Consider the following 25,949-nt stretch of genomic DNA (forward strand, 5'->3'; position numbering starts at 1 on the left):
ACCTTTGAGGTCATCTAGTCCACTTCCCTGCACTCATGGCAGTACTAGGTATTATCTAGACCATTCCTGACAGGTGTTTGTCTAACCTGCTCTGAAAAATCTCCAATGATGGAGATTCCACAACCTTCCTAGGCAATTTATTCCAGTAATTAACCACCTGGACATTTAGGAAGTTTTTCCTAATGTCCAACCTAAACGTCCCTTGCTGCAATTTAAGCCCATTGCTTCTTGTCCTATCCTCAGAGGTTAAGAAGACCAATTTTTCTCCCTCCTTCTTGTAACAACCTTTTATGCCCAATGAACAGCTAGGGATTCCCCTTATATAAGGGAATCCCAGGGTGGCATAAAGGCACTGGCTGCCAGGTGCCCGGCACAGGGGCTGTTATAAATTGGCAGGCTAGCACAGCCCCAAGTCTGCTCAAATATATACCAGGAACAGAACCAGCCCTCACTTGCCCCGGAATTTGGGGGACTACAATGGTGAGTGGCTTACAGACAACTTTGACCCACCACACAGGGTTCCTGTGCTGAGCTTGACACCTAAGAGTCAGGATTAATTTTCTTGTTAGAACTGAATAGTTGATAGCACAATAAATTATACTGTTACATATGTCACTGTACATTCAATCTTTTCCTACAATAGGATATAAATAATAAAATCAGTGCTGAAATAGTCCACCTGATAAACTCTCAAAATAGAATAGCTTTGACCATATTTCAAAAGGGTACATGTATACACATGCACAAGTAACACACAGGCACCCTAATTTGTGTGTGTCCATTCCACTGTATCTGGGCCTTGAATGACTGAAAGCAAAAATGCATTTTTGCATTCATCTCTTTCCAAATTTGGGCAATTAGTTAGAGATTACTTTTCCTAATACTTCTTGGTTATAACTTGATGGTGTCCCCACTGCACACCGTGACATGCAAAAGCAGCACTGCACACAGAACATCTACTCTTTATTTAACAGGTTGCTAGAATTACAGCTAATCCTTAATCATAATTTCATTAAAGGTAGCTATTATCTTTTCTTACAATGACATCTTGGCATCTAATCCTATTCTGAAAACAATTATTTGTAATAGAAAGATTGTTTTTTTGCTGTAACAATTAAAGTGGCAACCCAGTTTAGTTTTTTTTAAGCACACATATAATTGTTTTACTACAGAAAATAAAAGGTTGAAGGCCTTACTCCAAATGTTCTTTTGTTTATGTAGGTTTCTTTCTACCCTATGGGATTAAGTTAATGTGTTAAACCATGTGCTCACATTCACAGCTACACAGCTACCAACAGTAAAGTTGGTAGATGATAGCAAAATAATAGTTTTAAAGCAGAGATTGCATGAGTTAGGAATAAGAAATGTGACCTCTGTACTGACTATAGAAATGCTTCGAAGGGTCTAGGATTCCTGAAAAGAAAGAGGGGAACTGGTTTTGGTAGCAGAGTTGGCAATTTAACAGGGAAAAACTAGTTTAGGAGAGGGCACTGGTAAATAAACTGGGAAAAATAAAATAATTACTAGAATATACTAGTGAAAATTACTGGGAAATATCTAGCAGTTTGATAATAGTTTTTCAGTATATATAATAGTTAAATAATATTGAAAACTGAAATATTAGTCATGATATGTGAAAGTTCCTTGAGAAAATACTGAACTAAAATGTATAGACATTCCGATGTTCAGTATTATATGACATATATTAATATTACGCCTCCTGCAGTTTTACTTTTTATTTGTACAACCCTAAATTAATCTCCAAATCTCCAACCTTATGTAACCACAATTTGAATATGTAATTACAATGAAGTGTAATGTGGTATGCACTAATGAAAGTTATTAAAATAGAAAATACCTTGAACTGGAATTGGTAGTTTTTCCCATGGCAGTAAAAACCATTATTTTATCTGATAAAAAACACCTCTGGTATGCATGCTATCCCTTTTTGGAAAGTAAGCAGGAGGAGGTTTTGACACAAGCAGTTGATCAACACTTGGAAGAGACAAGGGGAGTCTTTTGCTGGGAACGTGGAAGGAAGCGAAGGGGAGAGACTTTCACTTAGGAAAGACAGTGGGAGCCTCGGGAGTACCAGGAAAGGGAAAAGCAATGGGAAGGAGGGAAACAATTAGAATAGGGTTGCCAACTTCTAATCGCACAAAACCGAACACTCTAGTCCTGCCCCTACCCTGAGGCCCCGCCCCCTCCCTGCCACTTCCTGAGGTCCCGCCCCTGCTCACTACATTCCCCCTCCCTCGGTGGCTCACTCTCCCCCACCCTCACTCACTTTTACTGGGCTGGGGCAGGGGGTTGGGGTATGGGGGGGGAAGGGCTCTAATGAGGGTGCGGGCTCCAGGGTGGGGCCAGAAATGAGGGGTTCAGGGAACGGGAGGGGGCTCCAGGCTGGGGAGTTGCAGTACGGGAGGGAGTGAGGGCTCCAGCTGGGGTGCAGGCTCTGGGGTGGGGCCGGGGATGAGGGGTTTGAGATGCAGGAGGGGGCTCCAGGCTGGGGGTCGGGGCCAAGGGATTCGGAGTATGGGAGGGGGTTGAGGGTTGAGGCAGGGGTTTGGGTTGCAGGAGGGGGTATGGGCTCTGGGGTGGAGGGGTGAGCTCTGGGGTGGGGCCGGGGATGAGGGGTTTGAGATGTAGGAGGGGGCTCCAGGCTGGGGGTCGGGGCCAAGGGATTCGGAGTATGGGAGGGGATTGAGGGTTGAGGCAGGGGTTTGGGTTGCAGGAGGGGGTATGGGCTCTGGGGTGGAGGGGTGAGCTCTGGGGTGGGGCCAGGGATGAGGGGTTTGGAGTGCAGGAGGGAGCTCCAGGTTTGCGGGGGGCTCAGGGCTGGGGTAGGGGGTTAGAGCTTGGGGTTGGGACGCAGGCTTACCTTGGCAGCTCCCGGTCAGCAGTGCAGAGGGGCTAAGGCAGGCTCCCTGCCTGTCCTGGCACTGCGCTGTGCCCAGGAAGCGGCCAGCAGGTCTGGCTCCTAGACATGGGGGCCAGGAGGCTCCGTGCCCTGCTTTCGCCCACAGGCACCACCACCCAAACTCCCACTGGCCGCGGTTCCCAACCAATGGGATTGCGGAGCCAGTGCTCAGGGAGGGGACAGTGTGCGGACCCCCATGCTCCCGCCACCGCCTAGAGCCTGACCTGCTGGTCTCTTTTTGACCGGGAGTTTCGGTCGAAAACAGGACACCTGGCAACCCTAACTTAGAAAGGATTGCTCAGGAGAGGTTGGACATGACCTGGCCGTGAGGAGGAGGGAGGAAATGGCAGAGTTGGCTATGATGGAAGGGGAAACTTCTATCGGGAGATTGACATTTCCTCAATTATTCACAGTTCATTAAGTGTTTGGAAACAATTATTGGCCAAAGCAGAATAATAGAATTTAGCCTGAAATCTGGCTACATGCCTCTCTGCAGTGGAATTTAGGCTCATGCCTGTTATTCATTTATTTCCAGTCTGTCTCCTTGTCAAAGTTCTCCGAGTCCAAAGTGTTTCAATGGTATTAAAATATAGGGTTTCATTTTTCTTTCCAATTCTCCCTATTTGTACGTAAGGATGATATTCAGATCACTTGCACCCATGTGCCCCCAAGTGCAGCTTAGCCCAGCACTGGGGAAGGGGGTGGGGGGAGTCAGTGTCCTGCTTTGATTTGAACAATGATCAGGTTTTTGGCATTGAATGTATTTTTTTCCCTTAAACAGAATAGTGTATAAAATTTTAGATTTCAAAAATAAATCCCTTTCTTATCGACTTACTGTCTCACCCTACCTACTATATATTGCATTAGCTTCAAAATAAAGCTCCACTGTAAATGGTGTCATTAATATCTCTTCATTTTTACAGTGCTCTATTAAGAGTCTATTCTAAATTGTATGTAACTCCCACGCTAAAGGCTGGTTACTGAATTTTCTTCTTGCTCTGTGTTTAAATGGGCCATTCCATTTAATTTGTCCTATTTGTGCAAAAGGATGAGGATCAGCATAAACAGAAGATTAACACTAAGTTAATATTTCCTACAGTGGTTCAAAGAAAGTGTTGAATTCCTTGTTGAAAATGTTTGTTCTCTAATGGAAAAAAAAGTCATCTTGAAAATATTTAGTTTAAGCTGTCATTGCCATGGTAATAAAATACGCTGATGTAATTGATGTAATTGACCAACATTTTCCTGTAAAAGAGTTTTGGCTATTTTTAATATCCTCTGGTGTAATTCTCAAAACTTTAGGGTTTTTTTTTTCTTTCAAAAACCTCTCCTGTGAGCCAAAGGGTTTTTTAAGAGTGGAAATTGTGCAGTAAAAATGCTACAATAGCATCCATTTGAAACTTGAAATGCATTCCAGTTATTCAGTAGCAGTTCTTGGATCTTTGAGCATGATCCCACAACATTGTAACCAAAAAGGGTAAAAGAGAGGGAAGTAGGTGGTTTGCATAATAAATTTGCTCAGAGCCTTTTACAATTAAAAACAAAAACAGCCAAAGACCACGTCAGACTGTGTGTAATATACTAGGAGCTCAAAAGGAGTGGAGTGAAATGACTGCATATTTAGAAGTCTTTTATTGTAACGTGTTGTGCTGAGAAATGCTTAGGGGTGTGTGGGCATTTGATTCATGCTGTCCATCCAGGGCTCGGATGTGTGCTGCGATGGAATGTTTGTATTTTAAATGGGACAACCCAGTTAATTGTATGCAGTTTGACAGAGACTCATTAACATGCAAAAAGAAGAGTGAGTAAAAGCTCATGGTTTATTGAACTCGGGGATGAGAAGAACAGGGGGAAGAAGTTAGTCTAAAAATCCGCGTAATGTGCCTATGAAAGAGAATGTTTGCTACAGGAAGAATAGACCCAATGTCATGACAAGTCTTTCAAGAATCTGGACTGCTTGGATCAGATTCTCAGAGCACGAAGGGGCCGTAAAACCAGCTTAACTGGCTCCCTGGGGATTTGCTGTGATTCTGCTCTTCTTTACCTCAGTAGATCCATTGTGGTTAATGGAATTACATTTACTGTAGAACCAGTGTGAGTGAGAGGAAAATTATAATCCTTTTGTCTGTCTCCTACTGCTCCAGGAGGGAAAGGTCACTGAATTATATGGCTCTGCTGAAGTAACACAACACAAAGTAATTTAGCATTAGGTTATCATCATTTTATTGCCATCTGAACACAGCTTTGAATGTCATGGCCTGCCTTCCCTGTCACAAAGAATGTTCCTGTTCTACCTTGGGAAAGGTAACATTGCAACCTACTACAGAGTGCAGGGTAAGACAAGAGTGAGATGTGGAGGAAATGGCAGAAGAAAGGATTGTCTTCCTAATAACTGCAAGCTGGCAGAGTTGAATAATAAAAAAGCAGACATAGCCCATAACAAACATGAACCAATAATAGTGTTGTGCTTTTCTCCATCTGATACAGTGTCAGGGAGGTATCTGATAGCTTCTGGTTGGGGAAGTGGTGCCAGGGGAGAGGAGATCTGTAGTGGAAGGCAGTTACTCCCATGATCTTGGGAGCTCCTGAATACTGCCATTTATGGGCTGGATGTTGGTTGTATTCTGGCCCTTTAGACTACTTATGTGTCTCAAAAGGAACAGGAATCAGCTAGCTGAAAGTTTCTCTGGTGCAGGAGAGTTCTCAGTTGGTGTCAAACGAGCACCCACACACTTCAGCTCCAGAGGGGAAGTGGCTCGAGCATGCTCCAGTCTATCTATGTTCTCTGGGTGTACTGTTGTTTAAACATGTAGTCAGCTGACATAAATTAGAGCAGCTCCTAGATTACTCTGATTTATCCAGGGGCTCAGTGCAACACAGCCTCGCCCTGGGAATCAGGGAACTATAAATGACGTCCTGATAGATCCCTTTCTCTGCTGCAGGGCCTATGTTTTTAATGCAATGGAACGTATGGGAGTGGATTAGGTTGCAGGAGATGAAACGGGTGAGGGATCTAATGGGGGTCCTGGTGTGGGGAAAAGATGAAGCTGGGAGAACTGTCAGTTTCTAGAATACTGGAAAGTTTAAAAATAGCAATTGTTTTATTGCAAGATACCAGCAAACACAAGGGATTAGAACCCAGGATCTTCAGCTCAGAACACCCCACTACCACTATAGCCAAAGGAGGAACCCCTTTAGCTGGCAACAGAAGAGGTCTAGTAGCCTTTGTAGAAAAGACACTAGGGGTGACATGAATATACACCTCTTGCCAATATGTTATATAAGTTTCCTTTGAGGGCAAACTTGTGCCCAGTATATTTGGTCCACAGTTCAAATAGGCAACTTTGCAACACCCCCGTCACAATTCATCTAGTCTTCTTAAGGCATGTATACTATGCTTCCTTGTTCACAAGATGTTTTTAAAGTATTGCTAATTAATAGTCATACTATACACATGCCACATTTTTATTAACGAGCTTGTGTTTTTTTCATGGTCACACATTTTATTTTTCAGTAAAGAACACTGATATTTAAATATCCTCAAACCAAACAGTTTCCCAGGTGTTTTTAAAATTTATAATATGGTCTGTCCTTTGAGAGAGATTCTGCTGACCCTGAACTATCTGATTTCTTTGTGCTTATGGATGATGACAGGTTATCTATTTAACAAAGGGGTGGTTTCCGTTCTTTATCCTCTAACATTCCGAGTGTGTTTCCTGGAAACTGATGAGAAGGAGAGACAAAGAAAAAAACATTTTCTCATTTCCTCTCTATAGAAAATAAAGTACACTCATTTGTAGTTAATAAACCCTCACCGCTGTTAAAGGTTTTTTTTTTTTTATCAAGTTGCCATCCTAAAAACGAGTAAAAGGAGGGAGAGACATGAGGGTAGTCTGATACAATAAGCAGCACTGTAGGCTTTTAGCCAGTTTAATTTGCAGGTTGGGCCAGATCCTGCAGCAGAATCTGTGCAGGGGCATCCTTACATAGAACTGACTGCAGAGGGCTCTGTGAAGGGGCAAAAGTTTCACTTACACATATCCAGTTGCAGGACTGGGGTCAAAAGCTGATACTTGAGGAAGATAGATGGAGGCTTGAACCCAGAAAAAACAGAATAAATGAGCCTGCTCAATTAAGCATGTCCATAAGTCTTCGCAGGATCAGAGTCTTATTAAGTTTACTAGTTTAACAATACCATTAAGTATTAATGCAATTTCATCTGAAAGATTTAATTTAAAACAGGAATAATAATATTTAGCTTTTATATTTATTACCTTCTCTCGAAAACTGTAATGGTGAATATCTTCTTGTTGTAGATGTTTTTAGATAGAACACATTAAATTAATCAGGGGCCATTGCTTGTTTGCATTTGTTTCCCCCTGAGATAAAATAAATAAACTTTAAAAATCACAAATTTGCACACCATAGCAAGATTGCAAACCTTATTTTGCAAACAACAAGTAAAACCTTTTTATGAGTGGTTTTATTTAGCATCATGTGTTACCATAAGTTATGTCAAAAATACGTATTCACATGCAGATGTTTCCTGCTTTCCCAAGATTTCAAAGCAAGCACTTTTCCTTTTGACCTCACTTTTAGTGGTTCATGCATAAGATTGTGTTCTATATATAGGACTCTAGGTTGCCTGCAAATCACATACTGTTTTCACATATGGAAATAATAATGTTACTTCACAGGTGCAAATTACCAGTTGGAATTCGCTTCAAGGCTAAAGTGTGAAGACAGGCATTGAAATTTTTTCCCAGTGTTGAACACCCTAAAAGGCATTGCAGACATTACATACCCAAAGATGTTATATATTTAGGAACATTAGCTTGTTTGCATTATGGATGAGTTAAGCCAAGAAGAAAGTCAAGGAAAGTGTGGGCCCCTTACTGAATGAGAGAGGCAACCTAGTGACAGAGGATATGGAAAAAGCTAATGTACTCAATGCTTTTTTTGCCTCTGTCTTCACGAACAAGGTCAGCTCCCAGACTGCTGCACTGGGCAGCACAGCATGGGGAGGAGGTGACCAGCCCTCTGGGGAGAAAGAAGTGGTTCGGGGCTATTTAGAAAAGCTGGACGAGCACAAATCCATGGGGCTGGATGCGCTGCCTCCGAGAGTGCTAAAGGAGTTGGCGGATGTGATTGCAGAGCCATTGGCCATTATCTTTGAAAACTTATGGCAATCAGGGAAAGTCCCAGACGACTGGAAAAAGGCTAATGTAGTGCCCATCTTTAAAAAAGGGAAGAAGGAGGATCCTGGGAACTACAGGCCAGTCAGCCTCACCTCAGTCCCTGGAAAAATCATGGAGCAGGTCCTCAAGGAATCAATTCTGAAGCACTTAGATGAGAAGAAAGTGATCAGGAACAGTCAGCATGGATTCACCAAGGGCAAGTCATGCCTGACTAATCTAATTGCCTTCTATGACGAGATAACTGGCTCTGTGGATGAGGGGAAAGCAGTGGACGTGTTGTTCCTTGACTTTAGCAGAGCTTTTGACACGGTCTCCTAAAGTATTCTTGCCAACAAGTTAAAGAAGTATGGGCTGGATGAATGGACTATAAGGTGGATAGAAAGTTGGGTAGATTGTCGGGCTCAACGGGTAGTGATCAATGGCTCCATGTCTAGTTGGCAGCCGGTATCAAGTGGAGTGTCCCAAGGGTCGGTCCTGGGGCTGGTTTTGTTCAATATCTTCATTAATGATCTGGAGGATGGTGTGGATTGCACCCTCAGCAAGTTTGCAGATGACACTAAACTGGGAGGAGAGGTAGATACGCTGGAGGGTAGAGATAGGATACAGAGGGCCCTAGACAAATTTAGAGGATTGGGCCAAAAGAAATCTGATGACGTTCAACAAGGACAAGTGCAGAGTCCTGCACTTAGGACGGAAGAATCCCATGCACAGAATGGGGACCGAATGGTTCGGCAGCAGTTCTGCAGAAAAGGACCTAGGGGTTACAGTGGACGAGAAGCTGGATATGAGTCAACAGTGTGCCCTTGTTGCCAAGAAGGCCAATGGCATTTTGGGATGTATAAGTAGGGGCATTGCCAGCAGATTGAGGGACGTGATCATTTCCCTCTATTCGACATTGGTGAGGCCTCATCTGGAGTACTGTGTCCAGTTTGGGGCCCCACACAACAAGAAGGATGTGGAAAAATTGGAAAGAGTCCAGCGGAGGGCAACAAAACTGATTAGGGGACTGGAACACATGACTTATGAGGAGAGGCTGAGGGAACTGGGATTGTTTAGTCTGCAGAAGAGAAGAATGAGGGGGGATTTGATAGCTGCTTTCAACTACCTGAAAGGGGGTTCCAAAGAGGATGGATGTAGACTGTTCTCTGTGCTAGCAGATGACAGAACGAGGAGTAATGGTCTCAAGTTGCAGTGGGGGAGGTTTAGGTTGGATATTAGGAAAAAATTTTTCACTAGGAGGGTGGTGAAACACTGGAATGCGTTACCTAGGGAGGTGGTGGAATCTCCTTCCTTAGACGTTTTTAAGATCAGGCTTGACAAAGCCGTGGCTGAGATGATTTAGTTGGGGATTGGTCCTGCTTTGAGCAGGGACTCCTGAGGTCCCTTCCAACCCCGATAGTCTATGATTCTAAGCCACAAAATTCAGATTCTGCTCTTGAAAATCCCCAAATTCAGAGGTGTTTGGAACAAAGGATTTGGTTCATTTTGGTCTACTCTAAAGATATTTGCCAAATTTGGACATCTGGAATCAGTTGTGTATTTTGAGATGTTCTCAAGTTCAGAGATAACTAGAAATGATTTTGGGTTGTGTCCATCCCAAGCTAAGCCTGATGAAATTGTGCAATTCTGAAAATCATAATTAGTATATAGAAATAATATCTGCATAATATCTGAGTATCAAAGGCAAGCTGATAGTAGAAGATGTTGAGTTTGGTTTGGTGGGTACCATGTATAATACTTACTGTTCTTTGCTTAGTAGGTTCTTTGTTTCAACAAGGAAATGTGTTTGTGTTTTTATTTGCCTTCACTTTCACAAACAGATCAAGGCTGTAGGCTCTGGCATCATTCTGGGTTATGATGAGTTTTCCTCTGATAGATGTCTTCTATTCTCAATTTTCATCCAGCTGCCATCACTTTAATGCCACCTACCCTCTGACTGTAAGGGTAGAATTTTCAGTCTCCTTCAAGGCTGTCCCTCTGATCAGCCGTGAAGGGAACACGCTTACATACTCCCCTTTGGAAACCTAGCACATCTCCTCCTTAATATTTCAGCTAAAAATATTAAGCTTTCACAAGACACATAATAATTTACTTGTAGACATACAACTTTAATTGTACGCTAAGATGACTTCTTATTGTTTGCTATACCAGAGGGGGAGAAAGAGAGAAACTAATATTATGGATTTTTTCATTATGCCTGATTTATATTTGTAAGTAGATTTGACTAGCTCTGCTAAATGTTGCTTTGTAAGACCATATTGTTTTTCTTACATGCTTTTTGATGACTGTTTTGTCTCTTTCATCCTTACACATTCTAACATGCCATTTTCTCTCCAGTGCTTTTGCTCTCCAGTGCTCACCAGGCTTTCAATTAATTTATCAGAATCTTCTGTATCCTGTTTATTGTTCTCAAACTTTTTTTTCGAAGACCACTTGCAAATTGCTGAGGGTCTCGGTGGACCACTTAATGATCTTTCCAAATGTTGTTTGTACTGTTAGCTAACTATTGTAAAGCACTTTGGATAAAAGCGCTATATAAAAAACCCCTTAATAATAATTAAAGTTTTTTTGGTTCTACAAATAAAAGCACACAACTCGTATTGTAATATCAGTGGTCTTACCTTTCTAATGCAATGGATGTGCCCTCTCTCCCCCGCCACAGCAGCCCCCGAGCTGGGGCTGGGAAGAAGGGGGTTCTCTTCCCGGCCCAGCAGCCACAGAGCTGAGGCTGGGAAGGAGGGCCATCTCTCCCTGGCAGCTGCAGCCCTGGAGCTGGGGAAAGTCGCCTCTTTCTCTGACCGCCACAGCCCTGCACGTTCCAAATTCCCCCCACCCCCTCTTCTCACCCCACTGCCCCCTCCCACCTACCCCCTATTCCCCCCCCCCCCAAGGCCACCACCTCACCTTACATGTGCATCTTCTCCAGGGTCCAGGCACCTAATTAGTGGAGCCACACCTGCCTAGCTTCACTAATTAGGTGGGTGGCCCTTCATTCTCTTGTGTGCGGCTGCCCAGGTGTGCATCTGAGAGGGAACTATCCATGGACCACCTGAATGGAGCTCGCGGACCACTGGTTTGAAAACTGCTGGTTTAATGAATAAATCTGAAGCCATTTTGCTCTGGCATACATTCTTACTTCAGATAGCTGAAAAATCCATACTATTACTTTACAAAAGAGATACAAGTTATAAGGACCACCAAGGAAGGGAACACTGAAGAAATGACACCATAGAGGAAAGTTTTTACGTTGTCAAATGTAAAATAATATAATGCCATCCTGATATTCTAATTATTATCTTCTATCCTTTTCTATATGTAACCTAGCTTTTTATTTATTTTTTATTTTTTTTAGCATTACTCCACAACTGTCCACAATGAAGATCTGGTCTTTCTTCCTGAGTGGTTACAGTTAACGTGGAACCTAGCAATGTGTATGAATAGTTCACATTATTCCTTTCCATGTGCGCTATTTTACATTTGTCAATGCTGAATTTCATCAGCATCATGCTGTCCATTCACCTAATGTTGTTAGGTCTCTTTGGAGTTCTTCACAATCTTCTCAAGTAATGGCCATACTAAAAAATGTCCTGTCCTCTGCAGATTTTGCCATCGCACTCTTCACCACTATTCCGGAACCTCACTGAATATATAAATCAATACTGAACCTAATATGGAGTTTTGGGGGACCCAGGCCAACACTTTAGTCCAACTCTTTGTTTCTGTCTCTTAGCCAGTTTCTAATTTAGGACATAACTTCACCTCTTGTCACTGAACTACTTCGTTTCCATTTATGAGGGAGGTTGTTAAAGACTTTTTGAAAGTCCGTGTGCATTGAATCAATCAGTTGTCCTTTTTCCCCCTCAAAGGCTATGGGGATTTTGAGCAATCCCAAAATGCACCAAGTTGTTACAGAAAAGTAGAAAAATATGCAATTATGCTCAGGAAATATGGACAGTGTTGAGGCTTGAACACAGGGTAACACTGTAGTCTTGTGTAATTCTATTGTGTATTATGTCGTATTATATATTGTAGTGTGGCTATGAAGAATATGTAAAAGTAACCTGTTTGTAAAAGTAATATATAGCTGATTACTTTCTACTGTAATGCAGGGTTTTATAAGAAAACACAAGTTGAATTATAGCATTTCAGAAGTAATTTCATTTCATGCGGGTTATATGGCATGCAAGTAAAATTTCAAGGCCTTGCTTCAGCAAAATATTTAAGCTTCTGCTTAAAAGTTTTGCTGAATCAGAACCTATAACAATGTAATTATGTGCAGTTTACTGTAGGTTACCTTTACCAAATCAAAGGTTATATCTGTTAAATAATGGAGCTCTCCCTGAATTTCACAGGACAGCAACGTGTTTCTGTGACCAGTCTGCTGGTGTGCCATGGGTTATTGTTAGTTGGAACAAATCTGGGTATTATAGTAGCACTCCCAGTGCCTCGTTTGCAAGGAATTCCAAAAGTAACGGGTGAGTAAAATTTTTCATATATTTTTGTATGATGGTATGCTGAAGACTGGCTTTTCAGTACATGATTTAGTCAATAAATCAAGTAAATATGTAAAATTTTAGGTATTGTATAGACATGGTTTGAGCTTTTTTATGAGGATTTGTTGATCCTACTTAGTTTTATAGTATATCTGTAACATATTTCTATTGTCCTCTGTTATTTTTGCTTTATTAAATCAGCATCCATGACTACAACTGTTGTTGTTCTTTTGAGGCAGAGTAGGATGGAGGTTAGCTCTTCAAGCCATGTATTACGGAGGGGGAAAACCTCTGTGTCTAAGATTGGAATAGCCTTTCCACTGTAAAGAGAAATGTTGTTCTCCTCTACAGTTTTTTGGAAATGTTATATCAGAATGCAAATTGGCATGTGGGTAGAGGAGGAGAGTCAGAGGGGGTGTTTATTTCCAAATTTGGAAAAAAATGGCATACTGGATTTGGAGAGATGGGTATTGAAAGTTCAGTGTTTTTCCTGACTGGTGATTTTTGTGACCTGATCGCTGCATAACATTGAGTCTTTGAAATGTAAAATTTGACTTATTGGTTAGCTTTTGACAACTATAGCATTTGGGGGCCTGCTGAAGAGACAAGATACCTTATTCTGGGAGCTATTCATTTCTGAGATAGGAACATCAGAACTCTGCCAACATTTTGGAAACATTTCAATTCTGCTCTTCACTATCATAACAAAGCAAGGTTCAAAAAAGTGTGCTGGATGTGGCATATGTGAAGCTACAGTTTGGTTTCAGAACTTCACCTGAAATTTCTGAGTTGTGGAGGGAAGCAGGCAGACCTTATAAGCCAAGCAACTTATATCTAGTTTCCATAATAATCTTTTTTAAACCAAAACTCCTGTAACTTTACAAAAATAAAAACAAGATTGAGTACTATTCAGAAAAATAACAATATCAATAACTTAAGAGAAAACAACATTGTGCTTTTTAATGGCAAACCTAAAAAAAATTAATGTTTAGGAGAAACTTTAAAAATAGATGGATTGTATGGAAATCATAGTTAAAGTCATGCAAAAAAACCTTTAACTCTTAACCTCCCATTTCCACTTTGGTTACTTTCTCTGAACTATATATTCTTAAATTTATGTTTGGATTGAGACTTTTTCTATGGGCATTAAGAGGTCCAAAGCTCCAAGCATATTAAATTTGGAGAAGATATACTTTTATAGTTTGCAGGTTGAGTATCGGGAATGTGAATCTCAGAGCACTGATTTTTATAATTGCTTCACTTCATATGTGTGTCTCTAATAGCAATAGTGATAGTTCCTCGTTACACCTTTGCACTTACTATATAAGCGATTCTCTGGGGAAATGCGCTTTACAATCTGGTTGACCCTGGCAGCTCCGGTCAGCACCACTGACCAGGCCGTTAAAAGTCTGGTCGGCAGCACAGCGGGGCTAAGGCAGGCTCCCTGCCTGCCCTGGCTTTGCTCAGCGCCCAGAAGCAGCCAGCATTTCCTTGCAGCCCCTAGGTGCAGAGGCGATCAGGGAAGCTCCGCACGATGCCCCTGCCCCAAGCGCCAGCTCCGCAGCTTCCCATTGGCCGGGAACTGCAGCCAACAAGAGCTGCAGGGACGGCGCCTGCGGGCGCGGGCAGCGCACACCGCACAGAGCCACCTGACCACACCTCCACCTAGGGGCCAGATCTGGACATGCCGGCCACTTCCGGAAGCAGCGCGGAACCGGGGCAGGCAGGGAACCTGCCTTAGCCCCACTGCACTGCCGACCAGGAGCCACCTGAGATAAGCGCCGCCCGGCCAGAGATCGCGCCCCAAAACCCTCCCACACCCCAACCCCCTGCCCCAATCCAGAGCCCCCTCCTGCACCCTGAACACCTCACCCAAGAACCCAGCTGGAGTCCTCACCCTCTCCTGCACTCCAACCCCCTGCCCAGCCCAGTGAAAATGAGTGTGGGTGGGGGAGAGCGAGCAACTGAGGGGCTAGAATGAGTGGGTGGGGCCTCAGAGAAGGGGCGGGGCAGGAGCGGGGCAAGGGTGTTCAGTTTTTGTGCAATTACAGAGGTGGCAACTCTAGCTTTACAGAGTACGATTTCTAAAGCGCACCAACATGGTGTGCATTAATTAGTCCACGTGCTGCTGCACATTCAGTGTTCCATATTGTGCTTTAACGTAGTGCTGTTTGAAATGGTACTGTGTTAAAGCACACTTGGGAGCCTTTACTGCGCGTCAGTAGCAGAGGTGCTGGAACAATTTGTATAGTGGGGTTGCTGAGAGCCATTGAACCAAACTGGAAACCTCGTATATAATGGAAACCACTTCAAGCCAGGGGTGCAGCAGCACCCCCAGCACTCCTAGTTCCAGCATGTATGCTCAGTAGGGTCTACATCAGTAGTTTTCAAACTTCTGTACTGGTGACCCCTTTCACATAGCAAGCCTCTGAGTGTGACCCCTCTTATCAATTAAAAACACTTTTTAATATATTTAACACCATTATAAATGCTGGAGGCAAAGCAGAGTTTGGGGTGGAGGTTAACAGCTCGTGACCCCCCCATGTAATAACTGCGCAACCGCCTGGGAGGTCCTGACCCCCAGTTTGAGAACCCCTGGTCTACATGGACCAATTAATGCCCAACGCATTAGCGTGCTCTAGAAATCACGCCCCTGTGGAATGAATTACCTCACTGTGTGGTAATACGTTCCTAAGCCCTAAGTGATAGAATTTCAGGATCACAGCCTAACGATATGTCTAGACATGGGAGATAATGCAAAGCTTTTTGATGCATGTCTGGTAACTCGCAGTATGCAAGTCGTACCAATAGCATGCACATGGGACACCTGTTCTGATTTCAGCTTGCATCAGGTGAACACATGGCGATGGTTTGCAGTGAACTGAGGGAGTAGAGTTCTCAGGGGTATCCCATGGTCCTTTGCTTCATGGCTGAGAAATGTGCATCATGGGATTGTTTTTGCTATGAATTGTCAGATACATAGTGGAAGCCAGGCAGGTTCAATTTTTTTTAAAAGCCCATGTTTCCACTGTCTCTGCCCCATGCTTCCTTTGTGGGCATGCTAGTGCCTTTTTCCAATTGCTTTCTGCCAGCATGGACCCAGAGATGCATTATGCTGGCAAATGCAAATGCATGGAGGCTATTTGGGCTGTATTACAGCATTAAAAGCCAGCTGCATTCGGCATTGGACTTTTTCCGCTGCACCACTGAGCAGATGGTGCAGGTCCATGAGGATATTTAATACCAGCATTGGCAGCTCCCCCAGCTGCAGGAGAACACAGTGAAGCTGTTGCAGCAGGATGAGGGCACTGACACTGAGCAATTGGAGCTAGAAACCAGTTCCTGCATCAGCTACATAGACTGCAGCACCATTTCTGGGCCCAGCAAATCAGCGTGGATTGGTGGGAGAGGATCATTCTGCAGACCTGGGATGACCAGCAGAGGTGAGAGAACTTCAGAATGGGGAAAGCTACCTATTTTGAGAGCTGTGATGAACTGATGCCAGAGCTAGAGTGACAGCATACCATATGCGCTGCCTCACACCCATAGAGGAGCTGGTTGCCTTTGCTATCTGAAAGTTGGCCATCCCATAACATTACCAGTTTGTAACCAATCAGTTTGGCATGGGGAGATCAACTGTTGGGGCCATTTTCATGCAGCTCTGCTATGTTGTTGATATGATGCTGTCCAACTGGGTCACAAAGCTGGATAAAATGCTCAGGAGATTATTGATGGGTTTGTAGGCATGGGAGTCCCAAACTGTATTGGGGCCGTTAATGGACCCTATGCTGAACATTGGACCCCTACCAGGGTGCAGAATTTATAACAGAAGGGGTATTTTTCTCTGCTGCTCCAAGGGCTGGTTGACTGCCATGGCAGGTGTACAGACATAAATGAAGGGTGGTCTGAAACGGTCCATGATGTGAGGATCTTTCGGAACTCAGTTCTCTTTACATTAACGGAGAAAGGACTATTTGCCCCCAGGAACACTGTGGACATTAATGGTGTGGAGATTGGTCAGGTTATTCTGGGGGATCCAGTTTACCCTCTGATGCCTTGGCCAAGGAAGCCACACACAGGCCACTTGGACAGAAAGAGAGAACATTTCATGTCCCGCCTGAGTAGTTGCAGAATGGTGGTCGAGCATGCATTTGGCTGTTTGAAAGGCAGATGGTGCTTCTTATGGAATTGTTTGGAAGCATCAGATAAAGTCCCAACTGTTATAGCTGGGTGCTGTGTTCTCCCCAGTATTTGAGAGACCAAGCGGGAAAGTCTTAGCGATGAGCAGGAGACTGAGGTGCAGAGACTTGCCCGGGGGTTTGAGCCGCCAGTAAAGCATCCCCTCGAGAATGTTAACCTCTTGGGTCAGGGATGCCTATTGTTTGTGTTTTGAGTCTTGTGCTTGTACATGTGTAGGTGGACGTCCGGCTGCTAATCCATGGAGGCGGGGTTGGGATAGTATGTGAGCGGTGTAATAGTGTTTATGGGTGGTGGAAGTGGGGCATTGCCCATATACCTTTGTAAAACTGTATGAATTACTTTAGCTTTATTTAGCTACTTGTATGTGTTACATGCAGTGATGAGTCATAATGGACCAAAATCGTTTTCAAATGGTTTTTATTATGAAACAACAGTAACAAAGCCAAAAATCAAGTTTTCATTGAACTAGTGGATAAATAACCATACATTTAATCTGAAAATACATTTACCAAAATAATCTATTGACTCACCAAAAAAAGAAACCCTTTAAATAAAACATTAGTGTGAACCAAACTGAAAGTGCAACAGTGCAAAGAGTTTAGAAATAACAAGGCTGAAGGTGGGGGTCTTAAAGTTACAGGTGCATATAGGACCCCTCTGCTTCTTCATGTACATGGAGGTACTGCGGTACATGGCTCAAAATTGTCAAGTGCATTGGAGGGCTCAAAAGTGCTGGGCTCCCAGAACCCAGTGTTCTCGGTAAGCAGATGTTGTGCCTGAAAGAGGAATGGTCTCTAGTACGTGCACTGTGTGGGTACAGAGGAGAGGAGTTGCTTCTAGTTTCTGTAGCCAGTATTGTCCAGAGACTGAAGGATGCAGCTGGGTCCTGGTTTATGGAACTGCAGGACCTGCTGACCTAGCAGGAGCATGTTTTGTAGGAGAGGCCTCTGGCTCAGGATAGCGTCCATGAGTTGTCTCTGCATTTCCCTGCCTTTTTCCATGCTGTCCCTGGTCATGGCAATGCCGTCCTTGTCTCCAGCCACACTTCTCTTGGCCACTGCCATACCCTGCTGGAGAGCTCCATTTCTTTCGCCCTTGGGGTCATCACATACTGTCTCCACCTCTCAGCCAGTTTGGTTTTTCTCTAAGAGTCTGCCATAAGTTCTCCAAACATTTCCTCCCAAGTCTGCCTGTTTCACCCCCTCAGGTTGGCCAGCCTCTCAGCAGTAGATGGAGGCCCTGTCCCTGACAGTCTGGCTGTTGCAAGCACTGTGGCTGTGGGCATATGAACAAAAACCAGTCGCTTATTGTTCCTATTCCAGACAAGCCATGATCGTATTTTTTTAGTATGCATATGTGACTTCACCTCCCTGAGACTCTCCCAGTCTTGGGGGATCCTCAGAGATGGTTAGTGGTCTGTCTTAGAGTGACCAGATACCCTGATATTAGAGGCTTTGTCTTATACATGCGACTATACCTGCACCTGAAAAAAATAGTCTTAATTTTTCATACTTGCTATGTGGTCGCTCTGTCTGTGTGTGAGGAAGCACTGGCGCAATTGAGATATCTGTCTGCTGTGTGTGCTATTTGCTGCTGTGCCTTAGCAAGTTGGGGTGTAGGATGGGTTGGAATATGCTGCTGTTTTTGTTTTGCAGTTTGTTTGTGTATTTGAGGCACTTCTGTGGTGTCAGAGGGATTGGGCAATAGTGGGACCAAACCAGATAGTGATTCACATTAGACTGTCCTGATTCATAATAATGTCACATTGGGGCGGGTGCCACAAAGGCAGAGAATGGTCTTATTCAAAAAGGAAAAAGGCAAACCAGTGAGAGATACTCTGTGAAGTTATTCACCAGGATGATCCCCCCAGGAGTGCTGCAGGAGTGGAAGGGGCTTGTGAGCTATAAGGGGGTGTGCAAGCTGTTCCCTATAATGTGCAAACCAAAATTGAGGAATTCCTTGCTCTTAAGTTCTGCTTTATATCCCCTGCAGAGAAAAATAGATAAATTCCTGCAATGATTGTCAGCTAGAATGTGTGTTACAGGACATTTAAACGTCAGCAGGAAACAGTACTGTTTGTACCTTTACCAGTCATGCAGTATCCATGTCTACCTCATGTAAACTATGAACACTAACCAAACTTCTTTTCCTGTAACCACTGTCTCAATAAACTGTTGCTTTTTTCACAAATGAATGTTGTTATTTGAATGTGCCACAGGAGAGGAGTGGGCTAGAGGTGGATTCTGCAGCATGCTACCGGTGCCATTTTGGGGTGGAGATCAGGATGCGGGGTGGGGGGTGTGCCAGGCAGGACAGAGGAGGGAAGGGGAAAGGAAAATAGGCAGATGGGCAAGTGCCCTCTGTGCCATGGCCCTGAAAATGGTCGATAGTTGTGGCTTTAGCATGAGACAGACTGATTATAAAATGGTGGCTGCTTCACCCAGGCAGACATGTATGTGGGGGGCAAACGGGCAGCATGGACTGATGGAAAGAGGGTGGGACGTGGGGTCTGGATATCTGAAAGGGCTCGTAACTCACATCTGCTACAATGGCTGCAGCGATGGGTCATCCCAAACAGAAGGTAGAATGATAGTATAGCATAATAAATAAATAAATAATAAATTGTAAACCCTGGGTTTCTGGCTAGGACTCAAACTCGGCATATGCCAGGCAGTAGTCAGAGTACACTGCAGCAGGGCATGACTGCGGCTGGTGTTCCAGCTGATCTGCATCAGGGCCCTGGGTTTCAAAGAGGATCCTGGTTCTCAGGGGACAGCTCCTCTCCAGCATCTTCCCACTCAACCTTTACTGGACCTTGCTGGTCATCCTCGAGATGGGGGAGATTGCGGCCAGTGGGCTCCACATGGTGTCTTGAAAGGGTTGTGCTATACTTATGTAGGATCCTATCCAGTTTATCATAAAATGGACAGGTCACATGGCTCCTGTCAGATTGCCTCCTTTTGTCCCTCATTTCAATTTACTTACTCCTGAATGGCTTGCTCTTTATCCAGCATGGGTCAGCATCTCAGGCATGACACCTTGTGGACATCTGCTTGGCAATGTCCACAGAAAGGTCTTTATTCTTCTGGCTGGCCACAAAAGTGGCATACACTGAGGCTTCTCCCCAGATAGTAATGAGATCCAGGGTCTCATCTCCAAGCAGCTGTGCAAGGCATGTTGTTGGGCTTCTGGAGCGCAGTCGCAGTTGTATGGCAGAATATTGAAACACTCAATAACGGGGGGGGCGGAATGGACATGCAAATTGGCAAATTCTGGCTCTGTGTCAGCTTTTAAAGAAGGGGTGAGGGATGACCTGGGAACTTGACACCAGAGTGTGGGAAGGCACACAGGTGAACAGATAGATCAGTAATTGTCGACCCACAAGGCACAGTGGGATAACCATTGGAAGCATGGAGAAAGTGGTGTGCAGCAATTGCGTCCACATGAACAATATAGACCACACTAATTCAATTTGCAGCAAATCCCAGAGTTAGCAGCAAATCTGGAGTTAGTGCATGGTGATGATCTACATCATGTGTATGCAACCATTTTCAAACTGAATCAGCTGGGTTTGATCTTCTTTAAAAGCCTTGTGTAGCCTCTGTTTCTCTTTACAGCTTACTCATCTGAGATACATCCACTTGTGTCTATTTGGAATCTTGATTTACTATATATGCATTTGTCACAGATTGACATAATCCGTCTATCTTTGGGTATCTCACAGCATTCTCTCATTCCAAATTATGCCTGGTTCTTCCTGGGGCCAGTGATCTTGTCTGAGGTACAGGCACATCTCATGATCACATCCACCCACCCAGGTGGGAGTATGTATGGCAGAATGTTGCATCTTTTCTCCCCTCTGTAGAAAGATCCACATATTTTCAAGTTATTAAAGATCTTCTGAATTTAGCCCTAACAATTTGCTTTTTGTGCCATCTTTTGACGGACCGTTTAAATCCTTCTTTTCTCCTCCAATGTCCCACAGCCTAAATCCTTTTTAAAAAAATTAAATTGATATTGTTCATTCATCATTTGTCCTATGAATGCACCACTGCAACTAGAGATCAGTGCTTAAGGGCAAATCCTACCCCCTCCTCTGTGGGTGTGGAGTGCACTCCACTCCTGCACTGGAATTGATGTGTTTATACTATTCAAGAGGGGAGGAGTAGGATTAACTGAAAACCTTTCATTTTGTTGTGGAGTCTTGGAGAAAGCATGTAACGTTAAGGTAGTGACAATGCCAGTTAAAACAAGTCAGCTGAGGATTTCTCTACTCTTGCTGTTGTGAAAACAGAGTACAAAAGTATGAACTAAATGTCAACTTACTCTGCATGTCCTGCTTTTAGCAGATTTCTGTTCTAACCCAAATGCATCTTCAATGTACTGTAGTTTTTTTGTAAATTATTCCATGTTTCAGTTCAGTAAATATATGAAAAACCTGTTACGTGCTGTGTTTCTTTTGACAGGGTTATGCAAGTCTAACTGAAATGATTTGTTGTGAGAATGAGGTAGTTGAGGTGTAAAACAGTGATCCAAAATGAGTGAGATTAATATTACATAATCTTTTCTTTTTCCTTTGGCTTCAGGAAGGGGAATGGTATCCTATCATGCACATAATGGCCCAGTCAAATTCCTCGTAATGGTCACAGCTGTAAACAAGAAAAACAAAAGCAAGTCCAGAAACAGCCTGCCTCCTAACTCCGAATCTAAAGAAGATGACCAGAAAAATGTCTTGCACAATGACAGACCAAGCTCTTCCCTAAGTAACACTCAGGACACTGCAGTGTGGCTAGGCGGTTCAGTAGGATCCATTGCACAAAGAAGTGACATGTCTTCATCTTCTGGGTCCCTAACATTGTCTCATGGATCAAATTCCCTAGAACGTAGGCCGGAGGACAGCACCATTTATGAGCTCTTGAAGGATCAAAACATCTCACTTAAAAATAAAAGGCAGCGATCCAGGAAAACGAAAGCAAGTTCAGTATTAGTCATCTCTGGAGGACAAGGACATAGAAGGGTGAACAAGAAGTCCAAGCCGCAGCGACAGGATGAACTGGTATCTTCTGTGATGGTTTGGCAGATTCCGCTATTAAACATCTAAGTGACTAAAACCATGTTAAATGGTGACTTTTTACAAAGTCATTCGATTTCATTCCTAAACTCTAAATTTGTTACGATGGTTTGTCTTTTAACGGGATTTCTGATGTAATCTTACTACAGTGAATGCCAAGGACCAAACCCTGCAGACATTATTCATATGAGCAGTCCTGTTTAATTCAATGGGATTGATCACTTGGGTAAGGGCTGCAGGATAGATTCCTAACCTATTTAGAACATCCTACCTTATTACAATATTGAAAATATTTAGCTGCTGCTGAGGGCTCTGCTAGTTAAAATATTGGGGATATATCAGACCCTTTTAAATGGTTTTAGAATCTCCACTTTATTTATATTCAAGTTTATATCTGTCATTATTATGATCTGTAGCACTTAGGAGAGGCAGGGAAGATATACCATTTCACATGCTGTTTTTTGCTTTCTTAAGTCAGCACTTTTTTCAAAAGTGATTCTTGCATGTACTGTACATTTTAACAAAGTAGCAAATATTTTGAGCAATAAATATACTAATAAAGGGTAACAGGTTAATTCAGTAATCACTATATAATATAATTCCACAAGAAAGTATATGGCTTCGACCAAAAAACTTAACAGTCAGATAGGCTAATTGTTTTGTATCTTTCAAAGCAAAAAATACGTTGTTAATTTCTAATGCTCAATATTATTAAAAAAGAATGTTGGAGGGGGGAAAAAGTGTGTTAACAGCACTGGAAGATGTGATATCTATCTGTGTTGTTTACCTTTACTCTTTAGTGGAGGTCCTTGCACATGATGATTTGGAACAAACAGAAAATACACTACAGGTTGAAGATACAAAACAGATGTGCATTCTGGTTAACTTCTTGGTGCCAGTACTGGCCGTGCATTCTGTTTCTGGCAATGGGGTGTACTTCTAGCATCTAGGGTATGTTAAAAATGCCATTTTTAACAATACATAAATTTGCATTCTGTGATGGCAGTGAAGCAATTAAAACATGAAGCGGTACATGGTTACACAGTGAGTAATGCAGGGAATTAATACTGAGCCTAAATTCATCTGAATCTATCAATATCTACAGGAAGCGCACATACTAATGCAGGCATTCATCTGAAATCAATGAATGTGCACTTTAGGCATGACTACAGGCTAAAATCCACTACGTAATGTCGGTACATAGAAGGGCGTTCTAGTTCTCATCTGCAAGCAGCAGGGACATGGCCATCTCTCAGCAGTAGTCACCCCTCCTAAGCCTGCCAGAATTTCAGATGAATAGCTTCTTTTCCTAAAATGAATGCCGTACTGTAAAGACAGAGTCAGATTCTCTGCTGCACCCAGTCTTTGCTGATGGTCACAGGGCAGGGAGGGTTCAAATGGATTAGCTGGGGGCTTCTCTAGACTACATCAGCTGGTAACTAACCCCAAGGGACTGTCCACCAGCTGAGAATGTCTGGATCTTTGGCCACCTGCCCGTCCACCCTTCTGGCATATCCTGTCTCACTCACTTCCATGTCCAGGGCCAGCGTGGAAGAGAACTATTCTGGGGGAATTCTCAACTGGAAAGATCCAGGCATTTTCCAGCCAGTTTATGCCACTCCGATAGTGGTAAGGGGCCAAATTGCAAAAGAGAACCTGGCCATATATTCTCATTTAACAAGTAGAATTCTATGTTGCCTCATTAAGTTAGAGTGCAGTGGGAATTTTATTAGAATTTAGGGTGCTATAGGTCAAATTACTTTCAGGGAGGGCGTAGCCACCTCATTGGGTGTGACAATGAAACAAAGCCTCCAATTCAGAAAAGGACTGTACTGAAGCATGTTTATCTTGAATATGGATGCTTTCCGGAACTGGGCCCTAACTAGGGAATAGCCTGAGTTCTAGAAAACATAAGAGGCCATGTAAACCTATGCCTATCAAGCTTCATTTGGATGAAGTAAACTCTACAGTGCATGACCATCAGCAGAATGTAAGCATAAAATATGAGCAAAACATTTCCTAAAGCAGAATAAATGCCAAATGTTTGCATTGGCTAGAATCAAGTACACAGCATAGGGTTTTGATTACCTAAATAAAGTACATATACTTCGGGACTATTTTTATTCCAGCTTGGAAAAAAAGGTTTCCACATATTTCAAATGACGTCCATCACCTCTGATATAAACTGCTTAATCTCACCAGTTAGATCTGTGTGGGCAGATCTGTGACTTCAGTGGAATTCTCCACAAGCATAATGATCCACCTGTGCAAATCTGATGCTGGGTGAGGGCCTAAATTCTTATTCCACGCCCATCGCCAGGGTATCTGATTCTTTCAGTTGGGTGTTGTCCCTTGCTTATTTTATTAAAGTATTAAATTGTGATTAAAATTTAACTTCAGGATAAAAAACATATGTTGACAGGCTTTTATTCATAAACTATGTGTAACCCTTGTCCTTCTGCTTCTCCTCAAAGAGAAGAAACCAGTTCTGATTCTTCCTGGTGTCCATATTTGGAATTCCATTGCCAAGCATGCATGGCATGAAGGATTGCACCCACTGTTACACAGCTCTTTATTATTGGTAACAGTGGGCTGAGTCCACAAGCCCCCGCCATGTTGAACTGGAATTCCATGCATGGAAGATTTGCAGGATCCACCAGCACAACTACACAACTATACATTTTAACATTTTAGGAGACAACCCCCTTATATTCTAGCCAAAATATACTTTTCTTTTGTTTATGAACAGTAGAGACACAGCACAGTCATGCTCCTATGAAAGTCAATGGGAGTTTTGCTCCTGACTTCAATAGTAACAGGACTGGGCCCATGATTTATCTTTCTTTAATTATAACTTTTTGCAACTAAGCACTATTTAAGTATTACTAGGCTATGAGGCAGAGAGAAGCTTTACAGCATGTTATAAAACTATACATCAAAGTTCTAGCCAGTGACCAAACTGTATGTCCAAAGTGCTTTGTGATATACTGCTAACTTGTATTCCATTAACACCAAATGCAAGCCAAAGGTACTTTTACAGTCAATAAGAAAACTTAATAGATACATTTGACTGTTGCTAGGTAGGTCAGATTTGGCATCTAATGTCACTTTAAGATATGGAAAAAACTTAAGAGGAAAGGGGAAATAGTGTAACCACTACAATACATTACATGTTATGTTTTTAACAAATAATATCTATGTTCTAATGTGAGCCATAACTGTGTATTTATGTCCAAAGTAAACTCAGCAAAATGTTTAATTACAAAAAAAACTGTGAATAAAAAAAATTAAACTTCAAAAATATATTTCTTTGTTAATCATTTTACCAATGGAAAACCTGAGGGCTACAATTTGTGGTGTACAGAAATATACATCAAGAAGAATGTGCATTCTTTTCAAATGGATATATGAAGGGGAAAGTAGAACATATACCTAAGAGACCAAAGAGATATATTTTTGAATTTATTCCAGCTCTAGGAATCTAGTCCCCACCAAATACATTTTCTCTGGATGCCAGATACTGAAGGCCCCGTGGGCTTTCAAAACTTGGCACAGTGTGTCTGGACCCTAATGCTGATCCACAGTAAAATTTCCACCACACTGTCCCCATGGAATAAAATGTCCAGGTCTGTAGAGCATTTGTGACAGAGCATAAAAAGTGAAATCCATTAATGAGGGAAATGAGCATGGGGAGGGAGTCAATTCATGTTAACACAGGAAATGAGTTTTCAGAGGCTGCCTGATAATTCTATTGCAGTTAATCAGCCCTAAATGGTAAATAGAGGAGTTCATGATCAGGGCTGGATTAACGCATGGGCTTTAGGGGCTGCAGCAGGTTAAGGGGGCTTTAGGGGGCTCAGGCTAAGGGGGGCCCCAGCGCAGCAGGGCTCAGGCAGGCTGCCTGCATGCTGTGGCTCCATGCTGCTCCTGGAAGCGGCCAGCTGCTGGCATGTCTCTGCATGAAGGAGTTTGGGTGCAGGAGGAGATTCTGACCTGGGGCAGGGGGTTGGGGTGCAGGAGCGGGGTGCGAGGTTCAGGCTCTGGCTGGGAGGTGCTTACCACAGGCG

General features: G+C 43.1%; 1 protein-coding gene across 5 annotated transcripts in view; it reads left to right on the top strand.

Annotated features, from left to right (window-relative positions):
- Positions 1-25,183, top strand: part of ARHGEF10 (Rho guanine nucleotide exchange factor 10) — a 193,365-nt gene extending 168,182 nt beyond the window's left edge. For all 5 annotated transcript variants that reach the window (XM_048845332.2, XM_048845331.2, XM_048845334.2 and 2 more), the window contains 2 exons: positions 12,471-12,593; positions 21,398-25,183. In XM_048845332.2, coding sequence (XP_048701289.1) covers positions 12,471-12,593; positions 21,398-21,912 — 638 coding nt within the window. In that variant the 3' untranslated portion in view covers positions 21,913-25,183. The remainder of the gene's footprint in view (positions 1-12,470; positions 12,594-21,397) is intronic.
- Positions 25,184-25,949: the final 766 nt, after the last annotated feature.

This window comes from Caretta caretta, chromosome 3 (genome assembly GCF_965140235.1).
Source record: "Caretta caretta isolate rCarCar2 chromosome 3, rCarCar1.hap1, whole genome shotgun sequence".
Taxonomy (NCBI): Eukaryota; Metazoa; Chordata; order Testudines; family Cheloniidae; genus Caretta; species Caretta caretta.